Source organism: Lepidochelys olivacea (genome assembly GCF_965140295.1).
Source record: "Lepidochelys olivacea isolate rLepOli2 genome assembly, chromosome: 8".
In the NCBI taxonomy this organism is placed as follows: domain Eukaryota; kingdom Metazoa; phylum Chordata; order Testudines; family Cheloniidae; genus Lepidochelys; species Lepidochelys olivacea.
The window spans coordinates 87,357,776-87,371,153 of record NC_140418.1 but is presented as its reverse complement, the minus strand read 5'-3'; the positions used below and the strand labels follow the sequence as shown (position 1 = coordinate 87,371,153).

General features: G+C 41.2%; 1 protein-coding gene across 2 annotated transcripts in view; it reads left to right on the top strand.

Moving 5' to 3' along the window:
- The window catches only part of SRSF11 (serine and arginine rich splicing factor 11), a 41,113-nt gene extending 35,117 nt beyond the window's left edge, over positions 1-5,996 (top strand). The window contains exons 8-12 of one of the 2 annotated variants that reach the window (XM_084636715.1): positions 1,818-1,949; positions 2,606-2,695; positions 3,756-3,851; positions 4,372-4,510; positions 4,618-5,996. In XM_084636715.1, coding sequence (XP_084492841.1) covers positions 1,818-1,949; positions 2,606-2,695; positions 3,756-3,851; positions 4,372-4,510; positions 4,618-4,815 — 655 coding nt within the window. In that variant the 3' untranslated portion in view covers positions 4,816-5,996. The remainder of the gene's footprint in view (positions 1-1,817; positions 1,950-2,605; positions 2,696-3,755; positions 3,852-4,371; positions 4,511-4,617) is intronic. The other variant, XM_084636716.1, reaches the window with a different exon arrangement.
- Positions 5,997-13,378: the final 7,382 nt, after the last annotated feature.

Sequence of the window (13,378 nt, the reverse complement as noted above, 5' to 3'; positions counted from 1 at the left end):
TTCCCAGAGAGTAGTTAACAGTGGTTCACATTGCTGGAAGGGCATAAAAAGTGGGGTCCTGCAGGGATCAGTTCTGGGTCTGGTTCTGTTCAATATCTTCATCAGTGATTTAGATGATGGCATAGAGAGTACGTTATAAAGTTTGTGGACGATACTAAGCTGGGAGGGGTTGCAAGTGCTTTGGAGGCTAGGATTAAAATTCCAAATGATCTGGACAAACTGGAGAAATGGTCTGAAGTAAATAGGATGAAATTCAATGAGGACAAATGCAAAGTACTGCATTTAGGAAGGAGCAATCAGTTGCACACATACAAAATAGGAAATGACTGCCTAGAAAGGAGTACTGTGGAAAGGGATCTGGGAGTCGTAGTTAAATATGAGTGAACAGTGTAACACTGTGGCAAAAAAAGCAAACATCATTCTGTAATATATTAGCAGGAGTTTCGTAAGCAAGATACGAGAAGTAATTCTTCTGCTCTACTCCGCGCTGGTTAGGCCTCAACTGGAATATTGTGTCCAGTCCTGGGCACCACATTTCAGGGAAGATGTGAACAAATTGCAGAAAGTCCAGAGAAGAGCAACAAAAATGATTTAAGCTCTAGAAGACATAACCTATGAGGGAAGATTGAAGAAACTGGGTTTAAGTCTGGAAAAAAGTTGACTGAGAAGGGGACATAACAGTTTTCAAGTACATAAAAGGTTGTTACAAGGAGGAGTGAAATAAATTGTTCTTAACCTCTGAGGATAGGACAAGAAGCAATAGGATTAAATTGCAGTAAGGGAGGTTTAGGTTGGACATTAGGAAAAACTTCCTAATAGTCAGGGTGGTTAATCACTGGAATAAATTGCCTAGGGAGGTTGTGGAATCTCCATGGAGATTTTTAAGAGCAGGTTAGACAAACACCTGTCAGGAATGGTTTAGATAATACTTAGTCCTGTCATGAGAGCAGGGGACTGGACTAGATTCAATGATTTCAAAGTGGATGATATTTTCAGAAACATTCACTTCTAGTTTAAAAAAATATATATATCCACACTCATTTGACTTGGTCTTCACTCCAAAAACACTGTTTCTTATACTGAATGCATATTCCACTGGGCTGTTTGCTCCTGGTAAACACAGCAAATTTTACTCTATATACTAGTGGCTTAAACACTTTGGGGGTTTTTTTAAGAATGTCCTGACTGATTAAATGTAAAACCAAGATTATTTTAGGTGTTCCAATGCAATATCTTGGCACTTTGTCTCTGGCCTCTCAGTTCTTATCTTGCACCTCAATAGTCTGTGCACAGTTAAGTCATGCTAATTATGTCCCTCCTGTCTTCATACTGCTCTACTGGGTCCTCTAAATCTTCTGCATCAAGTTTCAGCTTGTTCCGACATTCAGATCTGCAGTGTTCCACTGGTGCTTGCATCTCTGATCTGCCTGCCAACATGCTTTATCAAATACTTTTTCCTCTGGCTCTCATCTCCATGCCTTCTGTGCTGCTCCTACTACTGATCAGTATGATTCACTTTCTCCATTTCAAATAATTCCTCCAAAACTTCCTTGCCACCCTATCTGTTTTCTTCTGCCACCATACGTGTTTACTCACACATCGAAGTAGATAATGTTGCATAGCTGATAGAGGTTTCCATCACTCGTTCATTACCTGTACTTTGTGGCGCTTGCTTTTCTGTTGTGGCCTTTCTGGGCATGACTTTATGGGTTCCATCTTTATTTTTTCTGTATGCGCTGACCGCTTTTAACTAATAGTCTGGTATGCCTAGGTCAAATATATTTTTGTAATCCTGTGTTTAATGCGTTGTTCGATAGACGATCAAGAAGCAGATCAAGGAGGCGGTCACATTCAAAGTCAAGAAGTAGGCGGCGATCTAAAAGTCCAAGAAGGAGGAGATCTCATTCCAGAGAGAGAGGCAGAAGGTCTAGGAGCGCATCCAAAACCAAGTAATTCCCTCTTGCGACTTCAGAAATTTTCTAGAAATCCAGTTGTTAATTCTGAAATATATGTAATTTAACTTCTATTAAAGAAAATAGCCAGGTCATCAACTACTGCCAAGTAGTTTTTATTACTGTGCCACAAATTGGAGATCTTAACAGTGATAGGTACTGAAGTATAGCACTGACAAGGTTTAAACAAATAACATTTTTGTATAATCTAACTTTTCATGTCTTTGAGGAAGTATCTTCGTAAGAGTAGGTTTGTGTTCTGCTGTGATGCCCAAAGTTAAGATATCTGAGTATGTATTTAAGAACTTAAATGTGGCCTCATTTTCATAGATGCTGAAAACATGCAGCTTCTGTTAGTTTCAATGGGAGCTGCGGATGCTTATTACATTTAAAAATCAGTTGTAACTTTTAGCATCTAAGCTTGGTAACTCCTTGGCTGTCTCAAAGAATTAAAATTGCTGTTCTGCTATTTCAGTAATTGTCCCACTCTGCTTTCACTCTCTCACTAATGAGTTTCACAGTGGAGAGACAATTTGTGCTGTAAAATGTCAGAGTTGTGGTTATCTGGTATTATTTCCTATTCTTGTGACATGCAAATATTTGTCTCTATAACTGACTGGTTTTGAATATATAACATTTCATTGCCTTTCAAGGGATAAAAAGAAGGAAGAGAAGGAAAAGAAACGTTCTAAAACTCCACCAAAAAGCTACAGCACAACCAGACGATCGAGAAGCACAAGCAGGTACCAGAACTTGGGTCAATTTCTTAGTCTGTGTTTCAAGAATAGTATATAGTGGTATTGGTGTAAAAGTTTCTAAACTGGTTTGTCACATCATTGTGACAATTATCCTCTTTCACCTCTGAAGAAATCAGTTCTAATTTGCTGTGGAGTATTGCTATAGATTATGAATTAGCACTTCAACTAGGGTTACAGAGACTTACAGGAGCTGTTCCAACAAAACCACCACAGCCCATTTATCAAAGTACCTGCAGCTCCCACTTCAAGGAAAGTGAAACAGAGACTCAGTCTTACCTGGAGCTTTTAAAGAAATCTGTGCAAAGCCTTATTGATCTAGGCACATCTCTCTCTTTTTGTTTGTTTGGGGTTTTTTACTGTAAATCTCATACACAAAAAAAAAAAATACCAGTCTTAAATTAACATACTCAGAGTGCTTCTGGACTCCTGAAAAGGTCACAACTCAGAGACTGTTTACTGTGACAGCTTGAAAACTACAGGAACATACCTGCATTTATTTTGTCCACCTATAAAAGAATAATAGGAGAAAATGTACTTTCAAATAAAGCATCTCTTAAATGAGCGTGTGAGAGAGATGGATGTACCTGGACTTATGAAGTGCCTCAAATAAGTTTAAGTGCTAAGAAGGTATCTTTTGGTCTCTGAAAATAGATATCTGCTCCTTCCTTGTGAAAAATGGATGTTGTTTGAAACAACCATTTTCCTATTGAAAACTCTACATGATAGCTGAAAATCAAGCTGTTTCATCTGACTGCTACACCATTAATATCTGTAATAAGAACTTAGATGGCAATTTATTTCATGATAGTGGAGGTAGAATAGAGGGCAGCTTGTGCTGCTTATCAACAGCTGCATTGGCTTTGCAGTGCTGATAATAGTAAATATGTCTTTGGTAAAACAAGCAGGAGTGTCTCTGTAGAGCAATACTCCTTTAGAGTGTAGATATGAGCCAGTAGAAATATATTTAAGTTAATATAAACTGTATAATTTTAACACTTCTGACTTTGAGATGTTTTTGGACTGTTCTACCCTTTAATGCCTACAGAGATCGACGGCGCAGAAGAAGCAGGAGTGGAACAAGGTCACCTAAAAAGCCCAGGTCCCCTAAAAGAAAACTGTCTCGGTCCCCATCTCCAAGAAGGTCAGTGTGCTAGCAGGCCTCTGAATTCAGTTGCTCTGTATCTCTAATTTTCAAAGGGGTGTCTGGGGAGGAAACAGTCCTGGTGCCTGAAATGTTTGAGCTATAGTGGAGGGGTATAGTTTTATCCTTTTCAACCAAGGAATTTCTTGAACTCTGCTGTAAATTCTCCATGAAAGGGAAGTCATGATTGTTGTTCTGGCACTAATAAATGTGTGTGGGAGGGTGTGTTGCATTCTGGAAATAAACTTCATGTCCTGCCTTGCACTGTTTAGAAAATTCCCCACTCTGTCTTTTCACCTCCCTCTCTTGCTTTGAGCTGCGATAGGGAGTTGGCTGGTCGTGATTGTATTCTAAAGGAATACTTAACCTTGGCTGAACTGATGTTTTGTGATTGTGGTGGTGGCTTAAGCTAGGTTTTTGGCATGAAGGGCTGGTTCTGTGTGAAGGAATTACAGTAAAGTGTTAACCTTAGTTTTTGCAATGTGCAAAGATTGAGCAAGGTACTCTACTGTCATCTTAGACATAAAAAGGAAAAGAAGAAGGATAAAGACAAAGAGAGAAGCAGAGATGAGAGAGAGCGGTCAACGAGCAAGAAGAAAAAAAGCAAAGACAAAGAGAAGGATCGGGAAAGAAAATCCGAGAGTGACAAAGACGTAAAAGTATGTTTAAAAACTTGTTTAGTTTCACTGCCTTTGGTGTAGTATTAACCTTAAACCCATAAGAACCTTGAGGCAAGTTTTACTTTTACTTTTTCATCTCGGCAAAGCAGGTCACAAGGGATTATGATGAAGAAGAACAAGGATATGACAGCGAGAAAGAGAAAAAGGAAGAAAAGAAAGTAGCAGATTCTGCTTCTCCCAAAATAAAGGAATCACCAGTGGATAAGGGAAGTGGAGATTCAGCAAGAGAATCCAAAGTAAATGGGGATGATCATCATGAAGAAGACATGGATATGAGTGACTGAATATTGCCTTTGCAGTGAATGCAGCTGCAGACATGCATCAGTGTCATTCCTGTGTGATTCTTTTATGCTGTACTTGTTAATCCTAAATCTAGATGTATACAGCTCTAATCTATAAATGGTTGTAAAGCTCCTGATATTAATTTACATCAAAAGCTTTATAGTGAGAGGTACTTTGGTTGCCGTTCTTGCTATGGCCAAATTTGGTTTGAGTAGCCAAGTAGGTCTTATTAACTTGGTGCTGCTTCAAGCAAAAGTGAAAAGCTGCATGCATCTACAGCAGGCATGGATTGTTTATGTTGTATGATCTCCTTTAGTAAATTGGCTCACTTATGATAGTGTTTCTAGAGTTTGATTCATTGCAGTAATAGAGCAGTATAGGGAATGCACTGATTGCATGTTAATTGTGGCAGAAACATCCTAAATGTTCTAAGAAAATTCTACAACATATGATGGATCTTTTTAAGGGTCTTAAGTGTGGCTACACAAAATTAATATTCATAGTTACATCTGGAAATAAGCATTCTGATATAAATAGATAATCTTTTTAGCCATGTGGCTATTTTTCGGGGGGTGGGTGGATGGGTTTTGTTTCATTTTGACAAGGTTAAAATGCACTAACCTTTTCGGATGGCTAATGTTGATGGTCTTTTACTCAGTCAATTTAAAATCCATGTCAGGCAGTGGAGAGAGGTATAGTTTAATTCTTAACTACTTCTCTTGGGTCTGGGGAGGTCAAATTTTCTGATGTAGTAATGCAAAATCTCCTGACTTGCCCAGTGTCCAATGATTAGAGGTTGCTTTGTGCAGTTTTCATCACCCAGTTTTTTATTTTTATTGTATTTGTTCATGAGCTAAATATGTTGCAAAAAGAGGTAGTGCATTTTAAAATTGACCTTTGTATGCTTTTAAAAGCAAGTCTACTTGATAATGTACTTTTTACTTGATCTCAAGTTGTATAAACTAATAAATTTGTGTTTACTGTCACTGCAATAGTAATCTTATGCACACAGTGATTCCATGTTATGCAAAGTAGTTAGATGAGCTGTTTTCTTAGTTAAAGACGTTTCAGAGCTTTTACTTTTGTGCAGGTAAAAACAAAAGTGGGCTACAGTCTGTGCCATGTTGATGTACAGTTTCTGAAATTGTTTTACAAGACTTTGATAATAAAACCCTTAAATTTATGCTCATGTTTCTGTAAAACTGTACTTGTATTTATTTACACTATTGAATGTATGAAATTACCTCATTCATTTAGAGTTGACTTTTCCCCCCCTCACCACCTCCTTTAACAGTATCACAGTTTAATTCCATTTCTTTTACTAGTAAATGTAGTGAAGAAAACTGTTAAGCCAGTCTGTCTTTCAGCTCTGAGTTAAGCCTTTTCCCCCTCAGTATAGTATGTATTTTACCTTAGCTGGGGATAAAAAGTAATAGACCTGAATGAACTTAAAGTGTTAAGTACTTTTCAGATATATTTTTCTCATTGTTAAGTATGTATTTTCATTGAAATGTAAACACTTGCACCTTTTATCTTCTCTAGAATGGTGATGGAAGATTAGCAGGAACAGGATAATGAAATGCAAGGGTGTGCATCAGCTATACATCTCTAAAAGCTAACCTATAAAAGAAGGTCCTGAAATGACAGAACAATTCACTGGTTTAAATGAGTAGGTATTGGAATCAAACTAAAATTAGCACAAGTGCTTGCAATTTTTGAGTCTGGTTTTTAAAATTCACTTTTCCACAGACATTTTAAAATGAAACTTGCCATTTAGACATGCGGTGTCATTTTTAGAATTTGTAGAAATGTAACTTTTAAAAAACTGAGTATTTTGTCACTACAGAGAGGTATATGTCAATACAAAGAGTTCTCCTAGCCTTCTGTTTTTAGTTGAGTGAAACAAGCTGATAATCCCCATTAATCAAGAAAAAAAGACATGCATATTGCATCTTCTAATTAAGTTACATTTCCTTCATGTTTGAATTAAATTTACCTTATCTTGCTAGCAAGTACAGAACAAAAAAAAGCCCTCCTGCTTTTATTAAAACATTTGTGGATTATTAACACTATTGCATAAGCATTGACTAATGAGGAGGATCCTGTCCTCAGATAACCAACAAATGTGGTGGGTACAAACTTGGAAAAACACTACACAAATTAAGTTTACACTGTTTTTTTGAAATAGGAGCATTGTGTGTTAGAATTGGTTTGTGTAATATAACTCAAGTGCAAGTGCCTGAAGACACAGTGGAAGTAACAAAGGTTTACAAACTACCATTTACTAATTTACATTAATTCACCAGTGCAATGAGTGAATCCTTCTACCTGTTATAAAATTGAACACAAATACCCTAGTTGCCATTCAGAAATCAGCATGTGCTAAATTCATTTTTCCTCTAGCAGACAACTTTGGGATCATTTTGGCAAATGTTCACTTTTAAATGTAGAATACTTTGAAGTTAGCTTAGATCATATCTTAGTGTGTGGTGGATACCCCTTCATCAGCTGGGGCCAAATATAAATGAGATGTGGCCTAGCAAGCTTTTAATGTCCCCATGCATTCAGGTACACTAGGTCTATGATTGGTGGCAGCTACTCCTGAGCCTTCACTGGTAGCTCCGCCACATGTGAATTGCCCCCACTCCTCTTGATGGAGTGTCAGCTTTGAAGCCTGAGAAATGCTAACATTCAGCATTTTACCAAAATCACTAACTGTGCTTATGTTAATCAGAAAACATACATTCTTCAAGTATATGTCCATATGAGTGCTCCAATGTAGGATGGATAGGCATCCATGCTTTCTCAGGCCTGTGCAGAGCAGCACCTCAAGCCTTCAGATGAGGCATGGACCCACCACCACTCAGTTCCTTCTTTACTGCCTGTGACTTGAGATGAAGCAATTGCTTGTCTAGTGCTTCTCAACTTCCTGCCTTGCTTTGTATTCTGATTTTTGTCCTTATTTCTTTAATGTTATATGGTTGTGTTTAGAAAGGGTTACTCCCATCCCCACCCCCATCTTCCCTTCAGTCCTCTACCATTCTGGTTTGTGCCAAAGACCCAGGGTTCAAGCCCTGACAGACCTGCCCAGAGTGATGGGAATTCAAGCTTGCCTTGTAGTGATGGGAATTCAAGCTCTCCCCTGCCTCAGAGGCACCCATATCCCATCTGCAACTAATGTATGTATGGAGTTTAAAGATGGGTCTCAGAAAGAGGCTAGACTGAAGCATCTTCTACTAGAGTGCTCACTAGCCTCAGGAGGGCTCCACTTTCCACTTGTGTACATCAACCTTAAATTCCTGCACTACCCCATGGCAGCAGCACCTTCAAAGGCTAGAATGTCTAAGAAGACTACTTTCTCCTTCCAGGGTATCCAAGAGGGAGAGGTCACCTCATAAACCCCCCTCTAAGACCTCATATCCCCCAAGGGGTGCAACTAAGGCTCCATCTGAGCCTGGGTACCAAGCCCCTAGTATTGCACAAGAAGCAGCATGGTACTGACATTTCCAGGCACTAAGATCAGGCACAGGCCTCCTCTACATGACACAGGAGAGTTATGTCCCTTACATCAGGGCTTCAAGATCAGAGAAGCTCTTCTACAAGCCTCACCAGTACTGTGCTCACCATCTTTGCAAGGCCAGGTCCCAGCACCAACTCAGTCTTCTGGACATCATAGGCCTCCAGATTTCTTTTCCCAGGGGACTTGTTTATACCAGTGGTACCAGAATCTCTCCTGCTATGGTCCTTTACCATGACCCCTTCCCTGGTACTGCTTAGATTGAACGTTGGCCAGACCTCCAGCCTTCAATACCCATGTCTGATGCTCCCTCCTTCAGCCCAGGGGATGATACTTCTCAGAGTCTGAAGGCCTCCATAGAGGGCTCTTTTTCATCACCTTGCTACTACACCCTAACGAGCCTAATTCAGATCCCCCCCAGACATCCTGGAGACAGCTTATGACTATCCGTGGGGACCCTTCCCCTCTCTATCCCCTCAGTGGGTTTACTAGAATTCCTAGGTCACCTTAGGGAACAATTTTATAAGGGTTCCAACCAGAAAGAGATCCCCAGTACCAGCTGGTACTGTATCATTCACAGGCATTGACTGATAAACCTTGGGTACCCTAGGATCACCATTTGGTACTCCAGTACCTTATGCACCTCAGCACTAGGAGACACCCAGGAGCAGTTTTCCCCCCTCCAAAGGAGGGAAACTCACCCCCATCAGCTAAATCGTTTTCATCCCTGGATGAGGCAGTAATGCCTCCACAACTTTCTTACACCAATGACTCTGGGGCTTTCCAAGACCTCATAAAACATCTGACAGAATCCCTCCGGATCCTATTAGAGGAAGTCTAGGACTCTCACCTGCTCACAGAGACTAGTAAACAAGTGCCATGGTCCAAGCCCTAGCTGTAGGCAGATAAAAAGTACTACATTCCAGCCAAGAAAAGGGAGCATTTATTTTCCCACCCTACTTCTAATTCACTGGCGGGTGGATGTGGCTAATAAAGGGTAGAGGCAGGTCTATTCCAGACCCTCTCCTTATAAGGAGTCCAAAAGTTTAGACTTCCAGGGTAGGACAAGGTACTCCTCAGAAGCTGTCCTATTTTGTGTTGCAAACTACCAGGCCTTGTTGGCAAAATGACTTCAACACATTCTCCTTTTATTTGACATCTGCCAGAGGACCAGATGGAACAATTTCAGGCCATGATTTCAAAGGGCCAGTTATAGCCAGAAACTCCCTCCAAGCTGTTGTAGATATCCCAGACAGCTTCTAGATCCTTAGCCACAGCACTGTGGAGAGCATCCTATTGTCTGGTCTCCCAAGAGGTGCAGATTATAGTTGAAGGTCCTCTTCTCCCCCTCTCCCCTTCGAAGAGCCCAGCTCTTCAACTCTGACATGGATGCCTCCCTACACATACTGAAGGATTTGAGAGCTACCTTACAGTCACTGGATATCTGAGTTACTGCAACAAAAAGATGGTTTGGTAACTATAAATATAACAGCCATTTAGGCCATTCCAGTACACCAAGCAACAGGCTTTCTGAGACCTTCCTACTTTCAAAGGAGGAGATCTGTTCCTCAGAATAGGGGACTACCACTTTCTACAGCAATACCTGCACCTCCCTCTAAGAAATAATTTTGATGTCTCGGTTGAGGGCCTCAACCAAATGTACCTACCTGGATCCTGTGTTGAATGATTCCATTCATCTCCCCTTCGCTCCCCCCCTGAGATCAGCTATCCTACTTCCTCCCTGCCTGAGCACAAAGTACCTCAGACAGATGGATTTTGGAGGTGATCAATGTGGGATACTCCATCCACACTGTCCCTTCATCCGTATTCCTCTTCAGGAACTCCTCTCACAAAGATCTCTTGAAACAAGAGGTCCAGTCTCACGGTTGGGGATGATTGAGCCAATTGCCCCAGAGTTTATCAGAAGAAAGTTCTATTCCAACTATTTCCTAGTTCTCAAAAGGGGTGGAGGATGGAGACTAATCCTCAACCTAAGAAACCTGAACCTCCTTTCCCAGCACTTCAGGATGGTGACGCTAGGCACTATAATCCTGTTCCTAGATTCAGGAGACTTGTTGGTCACCGTCAACCTCTGTGATGCCTGCTTTTGTGTAGCTATCCACCCATCCCACAAACAGTTCCTACGGTTCAATTTAGGTTTAAAAGACTTACCAGTAACAAGTCCTTTCTTTCAGGCTCTTCACAGCATCTATGGTCTTTACAAAGCTTTCAGCAGAGCGGCCCATCTACATCAGTGGGGCATAGAAATCCTCACCTGGATGCTTGGCTCCTCAGGGGTTGATCAGCTGTAGAGATCCAGTCTGCAACCTCCAGGACTCCCTCTTTCAATCTCTAGGCCTCAGCATCAATAAAAAGAATTCTACACTGACACCTGGAGACTAGACTTTATTGGAGCCATTCTAGGCTCCCTAACTGCCAGTGCCTCTTGCCAAAGAGAGATTCTCTATCAGGTTTAATCTTGCCAATACAACATAGCTTGCAAACAATGGCAAGAACCTGCCTACAACTTGTATGCCTCCACATTTGTCATGCCTCATGCAAGACTGCCCCTCAGGTGCCTTCAGATATGACGTAAGGTCAGAGCAAGATCCCAGTCTTTATGTGCAGCATTGCTTAAGCTTTGAAATTGGTGCATGTTCTGTTAGATAGCCAGTTGAGATTTCTATCTTCCAGGATGCCAGAATACACATTCTGACTAGACGCTTCCTTCAGGACCACAAATGGGAGCTCAACAATGCTGTCTTCCTTAGCATCTGCCAGACTTGGGGGTCCCCAGAAGCAGACCTCTGCCACCTAAACAACATGAAATTCTGTCCTGCTCCAAGGGAAAATGTCTGCAACTCATTGGAAGATACCCTCAACACTGGCCATACCCCTGTATCCTAGTACATACTCACCTGAAGATCTTACTCAGATTGCATCAGGAAAGAGCAAGGGTTTATCCTCGTAGCATCATCCTGTCCAAGACTTGAACCTCCAGCTCAGGCTTCTTCTCCGGAAGGATCTCCTGTCACAGAACTCAGGGACCATGATCCATCCCAACATTCTCTTTAAATCTGAGAGCATGGAACTAACCTGTTCGGAGTTCAGTCAATTATCCTATCTAGCAGGAAACATAGCACTTGCAAAACTTACATTCAACAGAGGAAATGCTTCTACGACTGGTCTTCCATTCACTCTTCTGAAGCCTTAATGGTTCTGCTTTCCAAAATCCTGAACTACCTCTTAGATAAGCCTTGTCTTTAAATCCATGAGCCCAGAGCACATCTGGCTGCTATAACAGCTTTCTTCTCCCCCATTAAAGGCTTCAGTCTTTGCCCATCCTATTACAGCTAGATTCCTACAGTTTGCCTCCTGTACAGAAAGCAGCACCTCCCATGGGACCTCAGTTTGGTTCTCAATGCCCTGAGAAAATCTCCATTTTAACCAGTGGCTACCTGTTCTCTTTCCTGCCTCTCCTATATGGCAGCTCAGCCCTAAGAGCACTGAGCTCTTTCTTCTAGCTGAAGTGATAGCTAGAAGAAAGAGCTCAGTGCTCTTAGGGCTGAGCTGCCATATACCACTTTTTATAAAGACATGGTTACACTGCATCCCCATCCTCATTTGCTCTCAAAGTTCTTTTCAGAATCGCACATCGATAAAGAGATTCATCTGCCAGCGTTCTACCCAAAACCTCAGTCCTCTAGAGAGGAGACCAGCCTACATAAAATAGATGCCAGAAGGGCCGTTGCCTTCTACCTTGACAGGACTAAGACCTGACAGGCACCTCCTATGCTATTTGTGTTGTTGCGGGGAAGGATGAAGGGTTAACCTATTTCCACTCAGATTGTCAAATTGGATTTCAGGTTGCATCTTAACCTGCTATGAATCAACTGGGATACAGACCTCCCTCACAGAGTGACAGCACGTTCCACTCTAGCTCAGTCCACATCTATCTCTCTCCTGAAGGTGTTTCCATAACTTAAATTTGTAGGCCTGCAACTTCGTTTCCCATTTTTACCTTTGCTAAGAATTACATGATCTTACCTGCGTCCAGGGATACTACCATCTTTGGTGATGCAGTCCTCCAAACTGTCTTGGACTTACCTCCTCAGCAAGATACTGCTTGGGTATCTTCTGTGGTAAAGCAGCCACAGGGACATATACTCAGAGGAGAGTTACATACCTTACAATAACTTGAGTTCTTTGAAATGAGTCCTCCTCCTCCTCCTGCCCTCTTTCCCTTTTAGCTCTGGAGGCTCTGCTTTGCGGTAGTGAAGAAACTGAATGGAAGCAGGTCTGTGCCTCCTTATATGCCCTTGTTTGGAGGCACAAAGTGCTGCTCTGCAAATGTGCAAGCCTGTGGCCACTGCTTTGCATTCTCTGGTTGAGCGTGCCTGGGTGCACATATAGCCTACTGCAGAGCACCCATATAGGGACAAAAATCTCAACGAACTGTTACTTTAAAAGTAAGTAACCTCTCCTTCCCTTCCCCCTAAATCCCTTCTATTCCTGTCCACAAATGAGGACTGAAGAAGAGATGTATTCTTTGTGGTGCCAAAAGTCATGTGCCATTGCATTGAGTAAAGAGCTGTCTTCTGCTTAAAAGAAAGCATAAAGTATACATAAGTGTGTGCAGTGATTCCTCGCGGTAGCTCTGCAAAATTCTCCAGTTGTAATAAAGAGTTAGATTAAAGGCAGGCCTTCATGTCACTTTGACACCTTTGCAGTCCTTATCTGGATAGCATGGAGATTATATTTCGGAATTGCTGCTTGCAATTAAATTGGATGCACCTCAGTATAAGAAAATGGTGTAAGGAGATTATTTCTTGACCTCAAGTGTATATACTTAGTGATATAAAAATTGCAGTAATAACATCCTTAACTTATATTTAATACAATCAACTTGTTCTGTGCATACCTGAGACATTCTGAATAGCACTGATTGAATTTTCCATTAGAACATCTGTAAGAAAATGCCATTTCATTGAAAACAAAACTTGGAACGCTTTGATTTCAGCAGTTTTGTTCGGGGAGGGAGGGTGGGA